The sequence below is a fragment of the Budorcas taxicolor genome, chromosome 11 (assembly GCF_023091745.1).
Source record: "Budorcas taxicolor isolate Tak-1 chromosome 11, Takin1.1, whole genome shotgun sequence".
NCBI classification, from domain to species: Eukaryota; Metazoa; Chordata; class Mammalia; order Artiodactyla; family Bovidae; genus Budorcas; species Budorcas taxicolor.
In genome coordinates, this window is record NC_068920.1 from 74,125,070 (window position 1) to 74,150,397 (window position 25,328).

The following is a 25,328-nucleotide window of genomic DNA, read 5'->3' on the forward strand; positions in this document are numbered from 1 at the left end:
TTTTCAAATTGGCAGTGACCAGATGTTTTGGTTTCTCCAAATGTACACATAGAGAAATTAGAGTATTTTTTAAGGGCCTCAATTCAATAAAACTACTTTTTTCCCCCTGCAGTAGAATGGTTGATCATTTTTCATTAGGGTTGTACCATGGGAAAAATTCCAGAACAGATAGGTTCCATTGTCAACCTCTTGCAAATATCATCTGGTGTGAATTATCTGGTGGTCATGAGCCAATAGATATATTAAAATTATGAAAAATGTTGAGATGACCAGCTCATGAAGACCTAAAACATAGTATACCATTTTTAAGTTTCCTGTTTATATTGTCTGTTAATATTTTTGTCCTGGTAGTATTGAGAGAACTTGGAATTGCTCATTCATTCAATTTTCCTCTTTCTTTCTGCCTCTACATCAAAATAGAAGTTCAGTCTGAATAGCCAATTAATTACCAAAGTTTTAAGAAACTGAGGATTCTTCTGAGTGATGGAATGAGTAATCATCATTGAGGTACAACCTCCTACAAGAGACAGGCTACAGACCACTGACCCTGTTCATTTATTTGTTTGTTTGTTCCTAAGATCAAGATCTTACTGTACTAATAGACCCAGATGGATCTCTTGACCTGAGTAACTAATCAATTAATTTGAATAACTAGTTTATCTCTTCTTTTTAAGTTGACAGGTTTGGTGTGTGTTTTGGCATTGTGTAAACACACCTGCTCAGCCACTCATGATAAATGACCATGACCAAAATAACAAATTGTAAATTGTGACATTGGGTGGTTTTCACCTTGAAATACAAAGTTCAGCAAGCTTACCAAGTTAAGCTAAGGACAAGACATGTTCACTGTTGGACACAAATACATCATTTCTCTAAGCTACAACTTTGTATCCTATATTTCTCGTTGTTTGCAAAAACAAAACTGCGGTTTTCTAATTCTAGCTGTTTGACTTTACACTGTAGCCCAGTTTTATAGGGATTCTGATGTCATTCCGAATGGTCCAGCAATAGAGCCCATCACCACCAGCCAGAATGAAAAACTTGTAATACATGGGACACTGGGTAGAGTACTCAACAAGGCCTTGGATCAGAGGAGAGAATTAATTAGCTCTTGCACTAGCGCTCTTCTAGAAGTACCTAGAAAATCAGATCAAGATCTGAAACGGCCAAATTACTTCCAAGGAACTTAACTGCACCCCAGAACAAAGCTCAAGAATATTTATAGGAATACAAAAATATGCAATAGCCAGCAAGGTACAATGTGCCAAGATGTACTTAGTTGTTCAGTCATGACTCTTTCTGACCCCATGCACCAAGTTCCTCTGTCCAGATTACCTGGCATGCAAAGAAGCAGGAAAACACAGATGTTAGAATTACCAGACAATGACATCAAAGCTGCTATTATAATTGTATTTCATATGTACGTAAAATTAAGTAAAGACATAGAAAATAGCAAAAAAGGCCAAAATCGAACTTCTAGACACGGAAACTGCAATGTCTGAGATTGGAAACAGGATTAATAATACATAAGATATCACAGAATAAAAGACTGTACACTTGAAGACAGCAACAGAAACTATCCAAAAGAAACACACTGAAAAAAATCTTAAAGAGTGATAAAAGCATCAGTGATCTGTAAGACAGTTTCATAAAAGAGGAAAAAGATCAGGGAAAAGACAGGTTTCTTTTTGGAAATGATGTAAGCAAGATAACAGGGGAGCAACATATTTACAGTACTGAAAGTAAATAGCTGCAATCTAGAATGTTATACCTAGAATTATATACCTTCAGAAATAAAGGAGATATAAAGACATTTTCAGATATTCAAAATATGAAAAAAGAATTGTCCTAAAAAATTAAATTCTTCAGGCAAAAGAAAAAATAAGATAGAAATATAGATCAACATTCAAAAGTAAAGAACATCAGAAATGGCAAATACGTGATTTTATCATTTAAATCCCTTTAAAAGATAATTGACTGTTTAAACAAAAATAAGAGCAATATGTTGAAGCTTCTTATGGCATGTGTGGGAGTAAAACAAATACAACAGCATAAAGGTCAACAGGGGAGAAATGGAAGTATATTATTTCATATTCCTATACATGAAGTGGTATAATATCACTTGAAAGTAAATGGTGATATAAAATGGAATAAAATAACACTCAATTCAAAAGACGGAAGATAGAGGGAAAATATGAACAAATAACAGAGAGACAAATAGAAACAAATATCAATATGATGGATTTCAACCAACCTACAAAAATCTCTGCTTTTAATTGGAAGGACTGATGCTGAAGTTGAAGCTCCAATACTTTGGCCAACTGATATGAAGAGCCGACTCATTAGAAAATTCCTGATGCTGGGAAAGACTGAAGGCAGGAGGAGAAGGGGATGACAGAGGACAAGATAGTTGGATGACATCACCAACTCACTGGATATGAGTTTGAGCAAGCTCCTGGAGATGGTAAAGGACAGGGAAGCCTGGTGTGCTGCAGTCCATGGGGTCACAAAGAGTCAGACACAGTTGAAAGACTGAGCAATAGAACAACAACTTTAAACACAACTCCATTTTAAGGAATCTTCAATACCCTAACTCAAAGGGTCAAAATGAAAGATGACAATTTTAGAAGTTAGTGATGTCATAGTGGCTTAGTGGGGGAGATCATGGAGTGGTGACTTTCCCCTCAAAGCAATGCTTATTGGTAAAAAGATCTTTCCTTTTAATTTATCATTTTATTGAAGTATAGTTGATTTAGAGTGTTGTGTTAATTTCTGCTGTACCACAAAATGACTCAGTTAAACACATATATATTCTTTTTTATATTCTTTTCCATTATGGTTTATCACAAGATATTGCTTATATTAATAGTTTCTTGTGCTATACAGTAGGACCTTGTGTTTATCCATTCTTGTAGAAATGTCTTGATCTCTATTGGCATTTAACTATATAGCTAGCAAGGTAACTTAAAATCTCATGATGTCAGTATTATTCCTTCTATTCGGTATAGTTCTGCTGCTGCTGCCAAGTCGCTTCAGTCGTGTCCGACTCTGTGTGATGCCGTAGACGGCAGCCCACCAGGCTCCCCCGTCCCTGGGATTCTCCAGGCAAGAACACTGGAGTGGGCTGCCATTTCCTTCTCCAATGCATGAAAGTGAAAAGTGAAAGTGAAGTAGCTCAGTCGTGTCTGACTCTCAGTGACCCCATGGACTGCAGCCTTCCAGGTTCCTCTGAACGTGGGATTTTCCAGGCAAGAGTACTGGAGTGGGGTACCATTGCCTTCTCCGATTACATATTAGGTATAGTGAGAGTTATACAATTAAACACTTTGAAAATATTACATACAAATCTATAAACCAAAATTATCAGCTATTCATATCACTTTAATTAACATTAATTCATAAGTGTTGATAGGGATTTCTCAGAGCATATTCATTTTGCACTATTTCTTCACTAAATGACCTTATACATTATACTTATTTTCATCAGACACAGATCCAAGACACAGATTTGAAGTATACATAATATTCAATCATATTAGTTACAATCAGCCCTTAATAGTACAGCATTTAAGTAACTTCCAGTATTCTACAGTTGTGAACCATAACACCATAATTTTATGTAAATTGTTTCTTTCTTTTGGACTATTTCCCTTGAGTATCCTCCCCAAGTGAAATTTCTGGGGGAAGAAAGTGAACAGCTATTCAGCTACTGTTAAACATCGCCTCACAGAAAGTCTAAACAATTGTCAGTGACACAAAACCACACATACACACAGTTTTTTCATAGGTCTACTTAATAGTTTTTTTAATCTTCATTGAGATATAATTAATAATCAACTGCACATATTTAAAGCATGCAGTTTGATAAATTTTAAAACAGTCATGACATCAAAATAATGAACATATCCATCTCCACCAAAATTTTGTTCATCCTCCTCATAATCTCATGCTTCTGTCTCTCCCTTTGTCCCCAGGAAATCACTGATGTCCTTCATGTTCCATAGATGGGTTTGGATTTCACAGAGTTGTATACAAATGGAGTCATAAAGCATGCACTCTCTTTTTGCTTGGCTTCTTTACCCAGAATAATTATTCTGAACTTCATCCTTGTAGCTCACATCAATAGTTCATTCATTTTTATGATGGAGTACTAATTCAATTATTTGGCTATACCAGTTTGTTTACTCATTTACTTTTTGATGGACATTTGGGTGGTTTCCAGTTTTTGGCTACTACAAAGAAAGCTGCTAGAAACATTTGTATACAAGTCTTTGTGTCAACATATGCTTCTATGTTGCTTGGAAAAAGAGCTAGCAATGGAATGGGCAGGTCACATGGTATGTTTATATTTAACTGTTTAAGAGAGTTCAAAATGTTTTCCAAAGAGATTGCCATTTCACATTCCTATCAACAATGTATAAGTGTTCTAGTCTTCCACATCCTCAGTAGCACTTGGTACATTTAGTCTTTTTAATGTAGCCATTCTAATGGAAACATACTGGTATCCCATTGTAGTTTGATTAGCATTTCCCTAATGACTAATGTCATGTGACATCACATGTGATGTGAGATGTGAGATTGTATGTGTATGTGTATGTGTATGTATGTGAGAGTTGGACTATAAAGAAAGCTGAGCAGTGAAGAATTGATGCTTTTGAACTGTGGTGTTGGAGAAGACTCTTGAGAGTCCCTTGGACTGCAAGGAGATCCAACCAGTCCATCCTAAAGGAAATCAGTCCTAAATATTCATTGGAAGGACTGATGCTGAAGCTGAAACTCCAATATTTTGGCCACCTGATGCAAAGAACTGAATCACTGGAAAAGACCCTGATGCTGGGAAAGATTGAAGGCAGGAGGAAAAGGGGACAACAGAGGACAAGATGGGTGGATGGCATCACCAACTCAAAGGACATGAGTTTGAGTAAACTCCAGGAGCTAGCGATGGACAGGGAGGCCTGGTGTGCTGCAGTCCATGGGGTTGCAAAGAATCAGACACGACCGAGTGACTGAACTGAACTGAACTGAATGACTAATGATGTTGAGCATCTTTCCCTGTTTTTATTTGCCATTCATATGTTTTCTTTAGCAGAGTATTTTTTCATATCATGAGGTGCAGGAGCAATTTCATTAGAGAAAGAAAAGTATTTTTAACAATTGGTACTGGAACAATTGGCTATCCATATGCAAAAGAAAGAACTTTGATTCATATTTCTAACCCTATATAAAAATTAACCCAAAATAGGTCATAGACAAAAATGTAGAACCTGAAGCAATAAATCTTTTATAAGAAAATAAGAGAAAATCTATGTGACCTTAGACTAGATAAAGGTTTCTTAGATCTAATTGCATGAAAAGAAATAGAAAAACTGGACTTCATCAAAATTAAAAACCTCTGTTTTTCAAAAGATACAGTTAAGAGAATGAAAAAAGATAAGTCATGCAGACCAGGAGAAACTAATTTCAAAGCACATATTTGGTAAAGAACTTGTATCTAGAATATATAAGAATTTTCAAAATTCAATAACAAGAAAACAAAGGACCTAACACACTAGGATTTAGATTTGTTTATCAGATAGGGAACTTTTAGTAAGTAAAGAACATTCACTGGGAGACTGAAGTGAGACCAAGCAGTGCTGTTGAAAGAGGACAGATAGAGGCGGGAGCAAGAAACAGAGAATGCACACAGAAAAGGATTTGGGATTTTTCACTGTCAAATAGGAAAACTGTCAAAAGCAAATGGCCTTACTTTCTTCACAGTAACTTTTAGGATCAGCCTTGACAACATGAAGTAAGTATAACGGGAGAATCTTGAAAATAGTCCAGAACTGATTTAAGGCTTGGATAGTAGGATCAGATATTATGGCATGATAAAAGAGAGATTTGATATTAAAAAGAGGAGACATATTCTAAGCTGGAGCACACATGGCGCATAGGGCAATTTTAAGTCCTAGGTTACCAAACAGCCCCCTTTCCCTGACTGAACGTCTCATTCCCACTCACAAACCTGGGAATAGACCATCCTTTAAGGACCAGCTAAGTGCTTGCTCATCACTCCCCTTCACTCCCACCAATCACCACAATCAGGCAGAGCACAATTGTTTGCGAAACCACATTAATAACAGCAATTGTCTCAAGGACAAAATGAGATAACTGATATAAAACACATAACATAATTCCAGGAACACCCGGAGCTCAATAAATGTTGGTTTCTCCTTCCTTTATCCCCCTTCCATAACCAAATGGAAGGCAAATTGCACTGCTGGCCCCAGTTCAGAGGGTTTTAAAATTTAGAGCTCCTATGCTAAGCTGAGTCTCCTCAAAGGCTGTTGGGTTGAGCACAGCAACTTTTTAAACATCTTGAATCCAGCCTTTGATATCCCCATTGCCATATGTGGCAAGGAGTCAAAAAGCAAAATGGGAAGGGTCCCAGGTTCCAGAACCAACTTGCCAGGCTCTGGCAAAAATCAACAGGCAGACAATTTTCATGGTCTACCTGGTAACAGAAAACACTCATGTTCCCCCTCATGCTTACTGAGGGCCCTTCAGTTGAGTATCCCTCCTGGCCTTTCCACTCCCCCTCATGTATTTCCTCTCAGGAAAAGAGGAATAAATGATAAATTTGAAAGCAGGACCGCTCAAGGAATGTTTGCAGCTCAGGCCTTCTCTCATTCCGCTGTCTTTCCAGAACAGGCACTCCTGCGTAATGCCTGTGGTAGTTAGTCATCGTTGTTGCTGAGTATTTCTGAGAGGCAGTGTAAAGATCCAAAATGGAAACCATGTTGCCCCAAACCAGCTTTACCACTAATAAGGGTGGTAATTTGTCTCTAGTTGCCTAATTCCTGGGTCTCTTAGTTGACTATGAACCTAGGTGGGGAAAAGGGGTGTCATTATTTATTGGGCTTCCTCAAAACCCACCCACCTATTTGCACACTTAGACAGGGATCAGAGACCTCAGCACGTTCAGCAGCATGACCACGGTCCACATGCCCCTCAATTTGCATTTTCCCACCCATCCTCTGGACCTCTCACACTGACACTGCCACCACCAAGCTTTCACACCAGATGGAGTGTCAGACACACCATGATGCATTTTCCTGCCTTCCTACTGGAGGGCAAGGACCAGCTAGTGTACTTCTTTTGTGTGTTCCCCCTAGAGCCCAGCACAGTTCTGAGCTAGTGGAACTCTGAAAAAGAATTGGGAGACCCAAGTTCAAGCCCCACTCTGCCCCTTCCTCACTATGTAACTTCATACACATCACTTCACCAACAAGGATCGCTGTTTCCTTATCATGATTGTTCTTTTAAGTGACATTAAATTAGACTTAAAACAAGTAAGAAGTTGGTCCCTTCTTCAATGTGGTAAAAGTGGTCACGATCTCTAAACCTTGTTTACATCTCTGGCAAACATGGCTGTATATGTTTCAGATGTGCTTATGATGTCACCCCATTTAGAATGTAAACTCCAAGGCTCCTACTATTTCCCACAGAGGTTCAAATAAAGGACTCAGAACCCAGGAATCCTCAAAAAATGAGATTTACTACCAAATTCCGATTAAAAGGTAGCAGAATTTTCCTAGACTATGTCCACTGCTTTGATACAGGATTTAACACAATTTTATGATATAATTTAACAGAGAACTAAATGTAAAGCTATGCTACTCATGATTTTCTTAAGGAAGGACTGGCAAAATATGACCCACAGGCCAAATACAGCCCACTACCTGTTTTTGTAAATGAAGTTTTACTGGAACATTACCACACTCGCTTCTCTACATACTGTCTGTGTTTTCATGCTACAATAGCAGAGTTGAGTACCTACTGTAGCAGAGATTTTATGACTGCAAAGTCTCAAATAGCTACCATCTAGCTTTTCTACAGAAAAAGCTTGCTGACCCCCATTTTAAAGAATCTCTCAGTTAATCTTAATTGATCCAAATTATGCCTCACGAATGTCCTTAACACATGATTAAGTGACCACAAGAATTCAGTTTATTCCATGTGGGCCTCTCTTCTCAGTGTGTAAAAGGAGAGATTTGTTAAGATGGTTTCCAATGTCCACATTAATCATCGTTCTGATTTTCAGCCAATAACTAATTTCCTTCACAAGGTTTGATTACTTCTGAATATTTGAGACGTGTCCAGGTCATGAGATTGGTGAAGCATTGACAGGGCACAGGAGACTCACGTCCCAGTCCCTTCTTTGCCCCTAACTGACTAAACTCTGTGGTCCTCTGCTTCTATGAAATGAGGAGCCTGGACAAATGTGACATTTCTTTAAAACAGAGAATTATGATTAAGTGTGTGAAGTGCCTCAGGGAAGGCCACCCTGGCTGCTGTGAAAGCCCAAGGAATGGTACCACATCTTGATTTACAAAAGGAGAAAGGACTCAGAGAAGGCTTCTTGGAGGAAGTGATGATCTGAGTCTTGAAGGATGGAGGATTCATGCCCTGGAGGATGAACTGAACAATCAAGCAAAAAGACCTTTTACTGAAGCCCTCATTGTACTTGGCTGAATAGAAAACATCATTAGTTTCAGCATCTAAACTACAGAAAAGTTCTCTCCAAATTCAAATAGATTCTAATGTGTGCATTACCCTCTGCTTCTGGACATGCCTCATGGAAGATCAAATTGCCACCAACTTTTTACAAAATAGTCACCTTTTTTTGAAAAGAGATTTTTCTTTTTCATCTAAGCACCAAGGTCACACCCAAGTCTTGAAAAAACTTCAGCTTCCCCCAGGCTCAGGTGGTATGATGACTATTGCATGAAACACCATGGCAAGTTGAGAAAATGATCAATCAGGGATTAGGGGTAAAGTATCGTTTCAGGCTATAATCAAGGTCAACAAGAGGTGAGAAAATTCTGACTTTAAACAACTTTAGACGTGGGATTAGGCAACATGCTTACACAGCAGTCATTTTCATGTAGCTAAACCATCCGAATATCTACAACAATAGATTCTGAAGGGAAGAGAATGATCTGAGTTGACCTGGCCATGCAATCTCAGCAATGATTCCTAAGTAATTGCTAGCTCTCCCACATTTCTGACTGCCTTTACTGATGTCAGAAGAAGAGTTCATTCATGCATTCAACAAATTTTAGTGACTACCAGCTACGTACCAGCACTTTCTACACGAAGACACAGCCATGAACAAATGAGACAAACACCTATGCCCTTGTGAAATTCACATTATAGTATGTCATCCTTGTATGGAGAAAGGTACAAAGAGTTTCACCTTCTATCCTATGGGACATATTGCTTTCTGAATAGTCCCCAAAGGACATTTTGCAGAAGAGTCTAAGCCACAGATAATCCAGCCTTCTTGTGAACACTTTTTCCCTCATCATATTCTCTGTATCATAGCTATGCAAAGGACAGGATAAAACCAAGACAGTCTGGAGCTTTTTTTTTAATGTGCCCTCACTATCAACCCAAATGACTTTTAAAACTTAAAGCCAAAATACTCATATCTTTGAACCACTTCTGGGAATCCTGGCTAAAAGAATGGTCCTGACTTCTGAAAAAATATTAGATGCCAAAATGTACATCATAGCCTTATTTAACCTAGCCTAAACAAAAAGACAAATTGTCCCATTTAATAAAATGTTTATGTAAAAATTATTTAAATTATTTCAAAAACTATAAATTAATGGATAGATAAATGATTGTTTTTAGGATAAGTGAAGTAACAAGCAACCACTAAGATGATATTTATAAAGATTCTGTGATAATGTGGGAAATTTTTATTATGGACAGTACTCAGGTAGAACTAAAATCTATATATATTCAATATAGCAAGCATGCATAAAAATCTACCAAGAAAAATTAAAGCCTTGATGGAAATGTCCCAAAACATTAACAATTAATGTACTCAGGTGCTGAAATTATTGAAATTTTTCTACTTTTGTACTTTTCATAATTTCTATTCATTACTTTTATAACTTAAAAACTAACTTTAAACCTAAATATAGTTTTTTAAAAGGCAAGAACAAGACAGCAAGAACAAATATAAAACAGTTTATTGTGGTAGCTAAGAGCCTGAGCTCTGGATTCAAACTCCATGGACCTAAATCCTAGTTCCCTGGTTACTGTGTGACCTTGGGCAAGTTATTTAATCATTTTTTGGCCCCAGTTTCCCACCTGCAAAATGGAGGTGATAATAGAACTTCCTTAATGGGCTGGTATGAGGACTATAGATAACTCAAGTAGTGCTTGGAGAAACCCCTTGTAAGCACTCAAAATGATAACAGATTCAATAGTCCAGTGGACTCAAACAAAGAGTTCACACCAGGGGAATGATGTACAAAACATCACATCTTCATTCCTTAGGGACAACTCATTCAGCCAGAGTTGTGTTTTCAGTGGGAATTTTCCTGCAGGCAGACTTAGTCCCCAGATCCTTTACTTACATTTTAAATTTCCCCTGAATAAGATGAACAGTATGTCGATATTCATCTTATGAGTAATTACTTCCTTGCTTCTTTTAATGTACTTGTCATAATTTATTAAGGAAAAGTACCTTTTGGCTTTAAAAACAAGTCTAAAATTCTTTGTTAAAAGGATTGTTGAAAACACTAATCTTTACTGCAAGATGAAATGAATTCATAAAAATATTGTTTATGGTGCTAAAAGTAACTTTCTGATAAAAATCACATTTTTTCTGTTAAATATGCTTTCAGAAAACAAGCGAAATCAAAAACTGGTCTCTAACCTTCTGCATCTAATGTCTTTCTTTCTGTGCAAATTAAACCACTTAAATCTGGGTAAAATAAAATCCAAAAAGGACAACCATTTATAAAATGGTTGCTTGGCAATAATTATTAAAAGAGTGAGAATTCAGTTAAAATTGCATAAATATTAAATCTGGTTAAGATCCAGAGGATAAGCAGAGGTTATAAGAAAAGACAGTTTAAAACTTGTTCTTCTACACTTCCTTTTCCCAAAATGAGGCATCACTTTTCCCTTATGATCCATTATGAGAGAGGACGATGCCTTTCAGCTTTGAGACAAATTGTTTACCCTAATGCCTAACCTAGATTTCCTTGATTTTTTGATCCCATAAATTCTCTATTCAAAAAAGGCTGTGCTTCTGTTCCAGTTCTTGGTTTGGTTTGGCAACTTTTCTCTGTCTATGAATTCTGTTTTCTCCTTGCAGAGTATCTACCCGTTTAACATGGTTGGAAGGTCTTGAGCCACGGAGTTTCGCAGGCTATTTTAAATTGGCTGGGCACTAGCTGTATCATGTTCATTCAGCCACTTAACCTTAAACAGCCTCAGTTTCTTTGTCTGTAAAATGGGCACAGTAAATGCATATCTCACAAGGTTACAACGGGGCTAAATGGGACTGCAGGTGGCAAATGACTAGGCATGGTGGGCAGCTAAATCAAGCGCTTGTTCCTTTCCCTATGAGTCTCTTTTGAGCAGTCATTCGCCAAATCCGGAAATCCCTTGGTTTCTTTCCTTCTTTCCGTCTCACACCAGAAGGTAAATTTCTCCTGAACTTGGGATTTTTTTTCATTCAGAAGAACATTAAGTTAACTTCAACTCATTAACACTTATGTACCAGGGGAACATGAAGCGAGTTGGTGGTGAGCGCGCTCCCTTTTCCGAGGGCCCGGAGAAGTGGGACTCCTCAGGCCCGGGGGTTCCCATTGCATTCTCTTTCCCACCATTTAAGTCTGGCTCTGCCCATCTCCCTGCCGAGATAAGTTGAGCCAGAGCCTCTGAGCTACATTTCCTTCGGGAAATGCCAATATTTGGGCTCCCTCAAGACCTCAAAACCAGCCCGCCCGCACCCTGTAAAGGAAAGGTGAAGAAGGAATGAGAAGGGGAGATGGGCAAGACGCCACAGGTAACACGGGATCGCGCGGAATCGGAGAGGTTACCGCTGGGCCAACAGCTCTGCCCAGCTTGAGCTTTCCAGGTCGCCTCCCGCCCCGCTCTTCCCCCAGCGCAGTCGAAGGATACGAAGCAGACCTGAGAAGCGCTCGGAGCGGTGGAGAGCGGAGGCGGCGTCTGCCCGAGATCGCTTCTCCCCCAGCCCGCGTCCGGCCCGCAGCCCCTGCTCTGTCGGACGCTCCCCCGGCCCCGCACTCCTTACAGCCGCCCGCACCTCCCCTCTGCGAGCCTCCAGGCGCCCCGCGCGCTGTGCTCCTGGACGCCGGGAGCCTGGCGGTGCGCTCCACTCCGCGCTCTCAAAGGAAAACGCTACCTGTGGAAGTAATGTGCGCAGAAGAGGCCCAGAAGCACAGTCGCAGGCGGACCCAAAAGAGAGCTGGGCTGCCCTGCGAGTATCCCCGCGGGCACCGCGAAGGAGGGCAGCTCCTGCAGGAACCAGGCGGCGCGGGCGGGCAGACGGATAGCCACCGGCATCAGGTTCTCCGAGTACTTCCCGTAGCCGGAGGGCTCCGCGAGGTACAGGACCAGTGCCCCCAGGGCGGCCAAAGTGGCACTCCCTGCCAGCACCGGACTCTGCTGGCAGCGAACAGACATTGCTCCGTGTTCCCTGCCGGTGGCCGCTAGCAGCGCAGAAGAGAGTGAGGCCCCCACGGTCCCTTTATGGAGAGCTAGACGCCACCCCGCGTCCGCCCCTTCGGCCTTGGCTCACGCCCCTGCATCCTACCTCCCATCCCGGTGCGGTCAGCCCTGGCTAGGCTCGCAGCGATGCCCCTTTCGCAAGGCTGGCACTTTGGGAAGCAGCCAGGCGGAGAATGGACGAAGGCTTTCGTGGAGCCAACGTCGTGTCCTGGGCCCTTCTATTAGCCCATTTTAGCGCCTTCGCCCGCTAGCGCGCCCTCTCATCGTCTGCCACCCTTCTCAGCTTCTAAGCGCCCTTTGAAGATCTGTTCTTCACCCATCAACCTCTGAAGTTGCAACTTCTGAGACTAGGAAATAAGAGAAAAGCACAGGTACGAGTTAGCCAGGGTGATTCTGCGGCCGTAACACACACTGCGTGGTCGCCACGCAACCCCCACCCACTGACCATCAGCACCAGGGTCTTCCCAACTCCTCCGGTTCTGTGTGCTCCTTCGTTCTCCTGCTTCCACTCAGCCCTGCATCCTTCCTTCGACCCTGGGCCCAGCATCCGGGCACTTCCTGCATCCCCCAGGCTTTCTGTGTCCCGGAGCCGCGTTCTTTGGTTAGTGACCCCTCCGCACCGCCTTGCCCCCAGATAGTTACCAGCCTCTCCCCATCTCTACTGCCCCCGCGGTCTTTCTGCATTAAAGAGGCTTGTCTCTCATCTAATGTGGATGAATCGAGTTCCACATAATGTTGCCATTCGAAGGGCAACTGCGCTCTGAACTCCTAAGACGCATTTCTTTCTCTCTCTCCCTTCTCTCTGCCGTGCTTCTCATCCTTCACCCTTTCCTTCACTATCGGTTTCTTCTTCCCTTCTCTGAGAATTTCCTGGTGGTCCAGTGGTTAGGACTGTGCACTTGCATTGCAGGGGGCAGCGGTTTGATCCCTGGTCGGGAAACTAAATCAGCATGCCACTGGGCATGGTCTATATATATATATATATATATATATATATATATATATATATATATATATCATTTTCCCATCTCTGATTCCAGACCCAGGCTTCCTTGACTGCATTCTTCATCTGCTTTGTGTTCCCTTTTTCCTCTTCTTTCTTTAACCCAGTTTCCTCCACCCAGGGTGGCCTCCTCTTCCCACCTACTGTTTATCTTCTTGTCTTCTTGTCCCACCTGCCTTGATTGCTTCATCCCTATTAATTTTCTCCTCTTGTCCCTACTTCAAGCTCCACCCCAATCTTTCTCTTTCCCTCCACCTGCTTTCTTGGGTGCTTTCTTCCTCCTCCTCCCTTTGCTCCCACTAACTGCCTCTCAGGAGCCCCATTCATATTTCTCCATCCACTCCTGCCATTTCCTAACAGGTATTCCAATGAAAGGCACACAGTGTTTCAATTGTTCAGTTTGAGGCTATTTCCTGATTCCTGGTGTATGGTAATGCTTTAATGTGACAGGGAGTCCTCTGCTTGCTGAAGAGGTATTTATCACTTTCCTGTTAGGTTAAAAATTAAATTGTAATTATGCTGCAGTTTCAGTTGATCACCATGTAGGACCTGTCCATGGAGTGACCAGACGTCAGCTCTCACAGCTACCTAGAGTTGTGTCTGCATTGGCTTTCCAGATCCAGTTCCAGATTCCTCATTTACTACCTTCTAGTTGAGAACTCTCAAATCTAGATCTCCAGCAAAGACTGGAACTTCTCATCTGCATTTCCTCCTTGCTGGACAACTCCACTTGGATTTCCTTCAGAGACCTCAAATTCCACCCTACCCAAAAATAAACTCATTTATCTTCCCTCCACTCTCCTCCATCCACACCCAGATCCTCCCTGTGTGTTCCCCGTTTCCTCTTGTCTGTTCAGTACAGCCAGAGCCTCCCTGGAGGCTGGCTTGCAGACTGGGAAACTAGATTTCTTGGTACCATACCATATCACAATAATAGGTAATGTGACATTTTAAGCCCAATTTGATGGAATACTTTTTTTTTAATGAAATTTCTCCCGTCTCAATTCTCCCTTCTTACAACTTTGCCCAATTTTGGTTCTCATCATCTTTTTTCCACTACTGTGTCAGTCAGCTTTTGCTGCATAACAAACTGTTGTAAAAGTCAGTTATCTTCAGATCATGCATCTGGGAATCAGATAGAGGTCAGGAGTTCTAGGCTAAGCTAGGCTGATCTTAACTATGCTCACTCATTCATCTGTGTTGCAACTGAGAGAGGCCTGCTCCAAGCTGGGTTTGGATGGAGAACCTTAGCTGAGACAGCTCTGTTCCACATGGCTCTCATCCTAGCATAAGTGAGCTAGCCCCATCACATCTATACAATGTCAATAACAGAAGCATAAAAGGGCAATCCCACTGCTGGGCATACACACCAAGGAAACCAGAATTGAAAGAGACACGTGTACCCCAGTGTTCATTGCAGCACTGTTTATAATAGCCAGGACATGAAAGCAATCTAGGTGTCCATCAGCAGATGAATGGATAAGAAAGCTGTGGTACATATACAAAATGGAGTATTACTCAGCCATTAAAAAGAATACATTTGAATCAGTTCTAATGAGGTGGATGAAACTGGAGCCGATTATACAGAGTGAGATAAGCCAGAAAGAAAAACACCAATACAGTATACTAACACATATATATGGAATTTAGAAAGATGGTAATGATAATCCTGTATGCGAGACAGCAAAAGAGACACAGATGTAAAGAACAGACTTTTGGACTCTGTGGGAGAGGGAGAGGGTTGGATGACTTGGGAGAATGGCATTGAAACATGTATACTATCATGTAAGAAACGAATCTCCAGTCTAGGTTCGATATAGGATACAGGATGCTTGGGGCTGGTGCACTGGGATGACCCAGAGAGATGATACGGGGAGGGTGGTGGGAGGGGGGTTCAGGATTGGGAACTCCTATACACCCGTGGCGGATTCATGTCAATGTGTGGCAAAACCAATACAGTATTGTAAAGTAAAAATAAATAAATAAATAAAGAGGAAAAAAAAAAAAAGGACAAGAAACACACAAGACCTCTTGAGGCTCAGGCCAAAAGCTAGTACACTGTTACTTTCTATTTGTTCTATTGTCCAGATCAAGTCACATGATGGATTCCAAGGTCAGAGTAGGAGAGTATTGCAGTTACACTGCAAAGGACAGGGATGTGGGGAGAGGCAGAATGGAACCAATAATGTAACTGCTCCATATTACATGCACAAAGAAAGTGCCCAAATTCGAAATAGACAACTTGGTTGATTGGCACAACCTGAATACATTCTTGCAACCAGCACCTAAATCAGGAAATTGATTACTAGCATAACAGAAGCTCCTGTCAGGCCTCCTCACGTCCCCTCTCAGAATAACTACCACCCTGACTTGTTACACCATAATTATTTATGCCAGCTTTTGAAACTTACATAAATATAATCATAGAGCATTTACTTTTTGTGTGTTTTAGTGGTACTGAAGATTTGTTTTAATCTGGCAGACGCGGAAATGACCATCATGAAGGAAGTTTATACTCACCAATCCCTAGAAACAGGAGACACAGCAAGCCACACAGCACCATACAGGGAAGACTCAGGATCAGTCAGGAGGCAGAGGGAGTGAGAGGAAAATGTGCACAAGATCTTTTATTGAGGTTTCTTCAGGAAGGACAGGACAGGGTTAGGGAAGCAGGTTTAGGATTGGCTAGTTTGAATATTTTCCATGTGCTCTTGAGTGTAGGGGCTAATTCTATTTGTCTGGTATCTGGCACTGGGGTGATTAGGACAGGGGAATAATGGTCCAGAGTATGAGAGCTTGATGTAAGAGGCAGTTGGGGTATGGCTGGTGTGTGTGTCAGAGAAAGAAAGAGAAATCACCTGGAAAATTCAGCAGTGATCCCAGAAGGTCATGCTTTAGTGATAGAATTAATTTATTTTTAAAGCGAAGACCACATTCCTAACAAAATGTTAAATCAATTCTCCCAAAAGATCAAGATGAGTAACAAGTAATTTAACAAGGTCCAACCCTCTTTAAAGGAAGATAGTTAAAACAGACATGTGACAATGTAGACTTCACAATAATCAGCATCCCCCAAGTTGCTAGACATGTTGTGTTGACTTCCAATTCCAACTACTCAAGTTGAGCCAAACTTCATAGGTTTAGGACACAGTCCTCCACAAGACTGCCCTCACTTCAGACACAAGTAAGTTCAGGGGTCTGCAGACCACAATACTTCTGAACAACTCACCACAATGTGGGGGTTCCCACTAATCCTTCAGGTTCAATAATTCACTAGAGCAACTCACAGAACTCAGGAAAGCACTATATTGATGATTACAGCTTTACTGTAGCAAGAAGACATAAATCAGAACCAGTCAAAAGAAGAGATTATGTCAGGGGGAGGGGGTCTCAACATGAAGTTTTCTTGTCCTCTCCCCATGGACTCAGGATCTACTGCCTTCTCAGTACATCAATGTGTAACAATATGCAGTGTCTTGCCTACCAAGAAAGCTTATCCAAGCTTTGGTGTCCGTATTTTTCAGTAAGGTTTCATTCACAATCAGTTGAATCATTGGCCAGGTGACTGAACTCAATTTCCAGCCCACTTGGCTCCTCAGAGGTCAGGCTGATATTATGTGGCTCAAAATGCTAACCTTCTAATCACACTGTTGGTCATTCTGGCATGGCCAGCCCTCATTCTGAGTTATCTACTTAGTATAAACTATTAGGGCCTCCATTAATAACAAAATACTCCTATTACTCAGGAAACTCCAAGGATTTAGAGGCATTTAGAGGATTTAGAGGATTTACAAAATGGGGAAAGACCAACCAAACTCTTCATCCCAAGGGTTTAGAGGTTATCCACAAGTGGCTAGCATAAACACTCGATCACTCTTTGGATAAATTTAATTCTTCACCACACATATGTCAAAAAAAGGCAATGCCAAAGAATGCTCAAACTACCACACAATTGCACTCATCTCACACACTAGTAAAGTAATGCTGAAAATTCTCCAAGCCAGGCTTCAGCAATATGTGAACCATGAACTTCCTGATGTTCAGGCTGGTTTTAGAAAAGGCAGAGGAACCAGAGATCAAATTGGCAACATCTGCTGGATCATCAAAAAAGCAAGAGAGTTCCAGAAAAACATCTACTTCTGCTTTATTGACTATACCAAAGCCTTTGACTGTGTGGATTACAATAAACTGTGGAAAATTCTGAAAGAGATGGGAATCCCAGACCACCTGACCTGCCTCTTGAGAAACCTATATGCAGGTCAGGAAGCAACAGTTAGAACTGGACATGGAACAACAGACTGGTTCCAAATAGGAAAAGGAGTACGTCAAGGCTGTATATTGTCACCCTGCTTATTTAACTTCTATGCAGAGTACATCATGAGAAATGCTGGGCTGGAGGAAGCACAAGCTGGAATCAAGATTGCTGGGAGAAATACCAATAACCTCAGATATGCAGATGACACCACCCTTATGGAAGAAAGTGAAGAGGAGCTAAAAAGCCTCTTGATGAAAGTAAAAGAGGAGAGTGAAGAAGTTGGCTCAAACCTCAACGTTCAGAAAACGAAGATCATGGCATCTGGTCCCATCACTTCATGGCAAATCGATGGGGAAACAGTGTCAGACTTCATCTTTTTGGGCTCCAAAATCACTGCAGATGGTGACTGTAGCCATGAAATTAAAAGATGCTTACTCCTTGGAAGAAAAGTTATAACCAACCTAGATAGCATATTGAAAAGCAGAGACATTACTTTGCCAACAAAGGTCCATCTTGTCAAGGCTATGGTTTTTCCAGTGGTCATGTATGGATGTGAGAGTTGGACTGTGAAGAAAGCTGAGTGCCAAAGAATTGATGCTTTTGAACTGTGGTGTTGGAGAAGACTCTTGAGAGTCCCTTGGACTGCAAGGAGATCCAACCAGTCCATTCTGAAGGAGATCAGCCCTGGGATTTCTTTGGAAGGACTGATGCTAAAGCTGAAACTCCAGTACTTTGGCCACCTCATGCGAAGAGTTGACTCATTGGAAAAGATTCTGATGCTGGGAGGGATTGGGGGCAGGAGGGAAAGGGGATGACAGAGGATGAGATGGCTGGATGGCATCATCAAGTCGATGGACGTGAGTTTGAGTGAACTCCGGGAGTTGGTGATGGACAGGGTGGCCTGGTGTGCTGCAATTCATGGGGTTGCAAAGAGTCGGACACAACTGAGCTACTGAACTGAACTGAACACATATGTCAAGAAGCAAAAAGAGTGTGTCACATAACTAAGAAGAAAACCAATCAATAGAAACAGACCTACTAATGAGAGATATTGGATTAACAGACAAATACTCTAAAATACCTATTTTAAGTATACTCAATATGTATTTAAGGATTTCTTAAATGAGCATAATGAGATAAATGGAAGATATAAGAATGGAATTTATATTAATAACAATGAAAAAAGTTGGAAGTGAAAAATTCCCTGGGTGTGATTAATCATAGGTTAGACATTTCACAACAAAAGATTAATGAATTTGAAGACTTTGTAATAAAAACTATCTAAAAGAAAGCACACAGAGAAAACTATATTGGGGTTGTAGGGGGAGGCGGAAATAAATGGAGATTCGGTGGCCTGTGGGACGATATCAAAAAGTCTAACATATATGTAATAGAATCCCATAAAAAGAAGAGAGATGGAAAATAAATTGAGGAAACAATATTTGAAGACTTTCCATATTTTATTAGAACTCCATCTTACAGATTCAAGAACCTTGATAAACCTCAACCAAGATGAACACATGCACTCAAATTACACAAGGTATATTATAACCAAATTTCTGAGACCCAGTCATATAGGGGAAACTCTTAAAAGTAGCCAGAAGAAAGGACATATAGGAACAAAGGCAGTAAGTACAACAGATTTCTCAGAAAATATGCAGGCCAGAAGACAATGAAATATTTAAAGTGCTGAAAGAAAATTTTTTTAATCAAGAATTTCATATCCAGCGAAAATATCCTTCAAAAATGAAGATAGGGCGATTTGCTGCCAGACATCATGATGGACTAATATTCACATGCACACACACACACAGCAGAAAGCAATGATAAAAATCTAAGAGGAAAAACTACCTGAAGGTACTGGAGAATAAAGAGCAGCAGATACTGATGGGGCATTTGTGTTCACATGGAAGGGGGATGTGGACAGCTATAGGCATAAGTGCCTCTTCTGATGCTCTTAGCCTGGACTAAGTGCAATTTGACTAGTCTACACAGCAGCGACAAGGACACATGGGGAAAAAACCTACCATATTCCTGGGAAGCAAAGAGCCAGAGAGGGAATTCACAAATTCTTTCTACTGCATCTGCTCACATGAAGAACAGACTCAAAGCAATTCAGCTGAAGACAAAAGTTCTGAATGGAGACAGGAGAAACGAAATTTGAAGTTCAAGCCCAGCCAAGGAAATTACCATCTAAAACAAAGGGAATGATATTCATAAGAGAAAAATAATAGAACCCATAATCTCTACAATGTAACAGACATGGACAAGAGAGACAGATGGGGACATTAAAAGTAGGCAAAGAAATCATGGCTGATATATTTCCAAATTTGATAAAACAGAAATAATGCTGTAAAAATTACAGGAGTGCAGATATCTTTTTGATATCCAGTTTTCATACTTTTAGTATATATACCCCAAAGTGGGAGTGCTAGATCTTATGACAGTTCTATTTTTAATTTTTGAGGACCCTCCATATAGTTTTCCATAGTCGCTAAACTAATTTACATTCCCAGTAACAGTGTACAAGGGTTCCCTTTTCTCCTCATCTTTGTCAACACTTATTATCTCTTTTCTTCTTGATGATAACCATTCTAGCAGGTGTGAAGTTATATCTCATCATGGTTTTGATTTTCTTTTCCTTGATGGTTAGTGATGTTAAGCATATTATCATTTGTCTATTAGCCATTTGTATTTCTTTTTGCAAAAGTTTCTATTTGGTTGCTCTGTCCATTCTTTAATTGAGTTGTCTGAACTCACATCTGTGAGTTCTTTATATATTTTGGATATTAACCTCTTGTCCAGTATACGAGCTGCATATATTTTCTCCATTCCATATGTTGCCTTCATTTTGTTGATTGGTCCTTTTGCTGTGCAGAAGACTTTTTGTTTGATATAGTCCCATTTGTTAATTTTTTTCTTTGTTGCTTGTGCTTTGGATGTCATATCAAAAAAAGTAATTACCAAGATTCATGTCAAGAAGCTTCCTCCCTGTTTTCTTTTAGGAATTATGGCATCAGGTCTTATGTTATAGTCCTTAACCCACTGCAAGTTAATTTTTAAGTAGTATAATAAAGGTGTCCAATTTAATTTTTCTGCATTTCCAGCTTTCCCAGCACCACTTATTAAAGAGACTGTCCCTTCCCAGTTGAGTGCTGTCTCCCTTGTTAAATACCAGTTGATTGTATATGCAGAAGATTATTTCTGGGCCTGCTGTTGCATTCCACAGGTCTGTCTATTTTAATACCCATACATACTGTTTCAAATATTGTATATTTGTATTATAGCTTGATTTTCAACAAAAGTTACCAAACCTATTCAATAGAGAAAATGGTGCTGGAAAGTTGGATCTTTCTATGGAAAAAATAAACCTCAACTCTTCCCTTATATTATATAGAAAATCAACTTTTAAAATAGATTATAGATCTAAATGTTTGAGTTAAAACTAATAAAATTCTAGAAGAGAACACAGCATAAAATCTTTGTGACATTGAGTTAGATAAAGATTTCTTAAACGAGACACTCTGAAAAGTGAAGTATAAAAGAAAAATTATAAATATCAACTTCATCAAGTTTAAAAACTTTTTCCTTTTTCCAAAGATGCAGTGAAGATTAAATGGCAAGCCATACACTTGGAAAACATTTTTACCATACATATATTTAACAAAGGAATTGTATCCAGAGTACATAAATAACTTTTACAATTCAATAATTAGATGACATAAAGCACAATTAAAATGGGCAAAATATTTTAATAGACATTTCACAAAGATCTACAAATATCCAATAAACACATGAAAATATGCTCAACATTATTAGTCATCAGAAAGATGTAAGCTAACACACAACGTGATACTACTACATTCCCACAAGAGTATTTACAATTTAAAAGAGTGAAAATTCCAAGTGTTGACAAGGATATGCAACAACTTGAAATCTCATACACTGAGGTGTAAAATAGTACAACCACTTTGGGAAACAGTATATAGTACCTTATAAAGTTAAACACACATTTATCATGTGATCCAGTAATTCCTCTCATTTAAGTATTTACCCAAGAAGAAAGGAAACTTACGTGTCCACACAAAACATGTAATTGAGTGTTTAAAGCAACATTGTTCATTATAGTCCAAAACTGTAAGCAACTCAAATGTTCATCAACAGGTGAATGATTTTTAAAAAAATTGTGGTATAGCTATACTTTGGACCACTATTCATCAATGCAAAGGAAACATATATACAATAATGTGGGCGAATCTCAAAAACACTAGCCAGAAAGTCACACAAATGTTAGGTATCTGGTAGGGAGGAGTGTGAGATTTGGGGAAGGGTAAACGCACATGCAGTCTGCGGTCCTGCCTCTTGTCTTCATAGCAGCCCTCACTGTAACACTAGCAATCTTCTCTCTTCTAAGTGTTGCTTATAGAAACAAGCTCAGGAAATGTAATTGAAAGAGGGAAGACTTGAAGTATTTTTGCTCCCCCACTTCATTCTGGGTAAGCCAGTTCAATCCAAGAGAAAAGTATTAGTTAGTCTAATAGGGTTACAGGTCAAGGCTATGTTCTCCAAGGAAACTTTACCAATGAAATTAATATTTTGATTTCTGTTGTTATTATAGAGCTTTATGAGAAATGGATTTTTAAAAGGCAGGTTACACAATTAAGTGAATGGCATAAATATCTAAATTTTTATTTATTTATTTATTTCAGAGGTTGTGCGTTTTTTTTATTTTTTCCCCCTGCAACTAACTTTTATTTTTTATATAAATTTATTTATTTTAATTGGAGGCTAATTACTTTACAATATTGTAATGGTTTTGCCATACATTGACATGAATCCACCATGGGTGTACACGTGTTCCCCATCCTGAACCCCTCTCCCACCTCCCTCCCCATACCATTCCTCTGGGTCATCCCAGTGCAATCATTTCACATATGATATTATACATGTTTCAATGCCATTCTCCCAAATCATCCCACCCTCTCCCTCTCCCACAGAGTCCAAAAGATTGTTCTATACATCTGTGTCTCTTTTGCTATCTCACATACAGGGTTATCGTTACCATCTTCTAAATTCCATATGTATGCGTTAGTATACTGTATTGGTGTTTTTCTTTCTGGCTTACTTCACTCTGTATAATAGGCTCCAGTTTCATGCACCCCATTAGAATTGATTTAAATGTATTCTTTTTAATGACTGAGTAATACTCCATTGTGTATATGTACCACAGCTTTCTTATCCATTTGTCTGCTGATGGACATCTAGGTTGCTTCCATGTCCTGGCTATCATAAACAGTGCTGCAAGGAACATTGGGGTACACGTATCTCTTTCAATTCTGGTTTCCTCGGTGTGTATGCCAAGCAGTGGGATTGCTGGGTCGTAACAGAAGAGCTAAAACAAACAGACGAAACTGCCTCAGAAGTATCTAAATTTTTAGATTCAGGAATTCTTATTTATGTAACACCAAAATTCATCTTATCTGCTTGGGAAATTCCTAAGCATCCTTCCAAACCTAGCTTACACTGACCTTTCCTATCTTTTCCAGAAAGAATTAATTACTCTCTCTTCCATGTGTTCATGGTACTTTCTGCATCTGTACTAAATCACTTGCCACATTTCTCACAAGTTTCTGTTCACATGGCCATTTCTTCTGTTATAATGTGAGCTCCTTAAAAGCAGTACAGCATAACTGTTAAGATAATAGACTTGCAACTAAACATGAGTTCTTTCCCCTACTGTAATATTGAGTTGTATTACTTTGAGCATCTGATAACCTTTCTGAGACTGATTTTCTACATTAGTAAAATAGGTATGATAATACTATAATCAGCAGTAATTTTCAAGATATAAGTGACAGAAACCAATCTCAAATTAGCTTAAGCAAGACATATATATATTATATATTTATATTCATATTAGAAAGTCCAAAAGGTAGCTTCAAGCAAAGGTAGCTTCCGCCTTGGATCCAGGGTTCCAAACATCATCACTAGACTCTCCCACTCATCATCTAATAGCTTTGCTTTCTTCTGCTTCATCCTCAGGCAGGATATTCCAGCAGCTCCAGATTTAGCCATGCCTTAGTTCTTGCAATGACAACCCACTCCAGTACTCTTGCCTGGAAAATCCCATGGACAGAGGAGCCTGGTAGGCTGCAGTCCATGGGGTCACAAAGAGTCGGACACGACTAAGCGACTTCACTTTCACTTTTCACTTTCTTGCATTGGAGAAGGAAATGGCAATCCACTCCAGTGTTCTTCCCTGGAGAATCCCAGGGATGGGGGAGCCTGGTGGGCTGCCATCTATGGGGTTGCACAGAGTTGGACACAACTGAAGCAACTTAGCAGCAGCAGCAGCAGCAGCAGTTCTTGCAATATAAGAAGTATATTCCTCTATGAAGGGATCATTCCCCTAAAAGAATTCAACAACTGATTAAGTCATGTTCCTAGAAGAAACACTCTCCAAAGGTACATCATGTACCCTTCACGGAGTACATCATGTGACCATGCTGTGGCCAGGAAGCTTTCATTGATAATCCCACAAGAACTAAAGTTTACATGGGGTGTGCGTATGTGCATGCACATGCTGGGATGGAAGTTAGTCACAGTTTAGTGCAGAAAATAGAAACTACTTGAATTATTTCTAGCAGAAAGATTTGTCACACAGGGAATTAAAAAATTGTTGGAAGGGGCTGGAGTAAATTCAAGACACTGCTACTAGGCTTCAAAATCACCTCACTACTGACTTCATAGTCACACCACTGCAACTGAGATGCAGAAGACTAGAAACCACCATCAGCATTTTAATATGTCCCATGAAGCTGGTGAACACACAGTGGAAAGTAGGTTCTGGCAGCTACTAACGCTTGCTTTTGCAGAGCCCTCACATGGCCACCACCAGGACAAGTAGGCTGACCATCTCCCTCTCATATTCTAAGCCTCAGGGGAGTGTCTCTCACTGGAAGAACCTAAATCATGTCCAGAACCCCAACAGCAAGGGAATGTTCTTCAGGCCAGTCCAGGAAAGGAGATCAGAGAAGGGAGGGATTTGGATGTTGACCACCAACAAACAATACTGAACACTGGCAACCAAAACTAATAGATCAGATAACTGGTTTTAAATTTCTATTTAATACACACTTTGCGATTTTACACTTGACCAACTAATATATATAAATTATAACTCACAATTTTTTCTGTGTATAACTAACTTCTTTTTTTTCAGGTTTTTTTTTCTTACTCATGTCTGTTGATTTTTTTTAATTGGAGGATAATTGCTTTACAATGTTGTGTTGGTTTCTGCTGTACAACAGTCTGAATCAGATGTGGTTATATAACTTAATGTATTTGCAGTGCAGGGGAAGAGTTCACTTCTTAGTTCTAACGATTATTGTTATATAGTAGCTAAATCATTATAAACAAAAATATCAGGACATCTATCTATCACCTGTGTTTAGCTGCTCAGTCATGTCTGATTCTTTGTGACCCCATGGACTGTAGCTCTCCAGACTTCTTTGTCCATGGGGATTCTTC

General features: G+C 39.9%; 1 protein-coding gene across 1 annotated transcript in view; it reads right to left on the reverse strand.

Annotated features, from left to right (window-relative positions):
- Positions 1–12,495, reverse strand: part of SRD5A2 (steroid 5 alpha-reductase 2) — a 46,661-nt gene extending 34,166 nt beyond the window's left edge. The window contains exon 1 of the mRNA XM_052649622.1: positions 12,215–12,495. Coding sequence (XP_052505582.1) covers positions 12,215–12,495 — 281 coding nt within the window. The remainder of the gene's footprint in view (positions 1–12,214) is intronic.
- Positions 12,496–25,328: the final 12,833 nt, after the last annotated feature.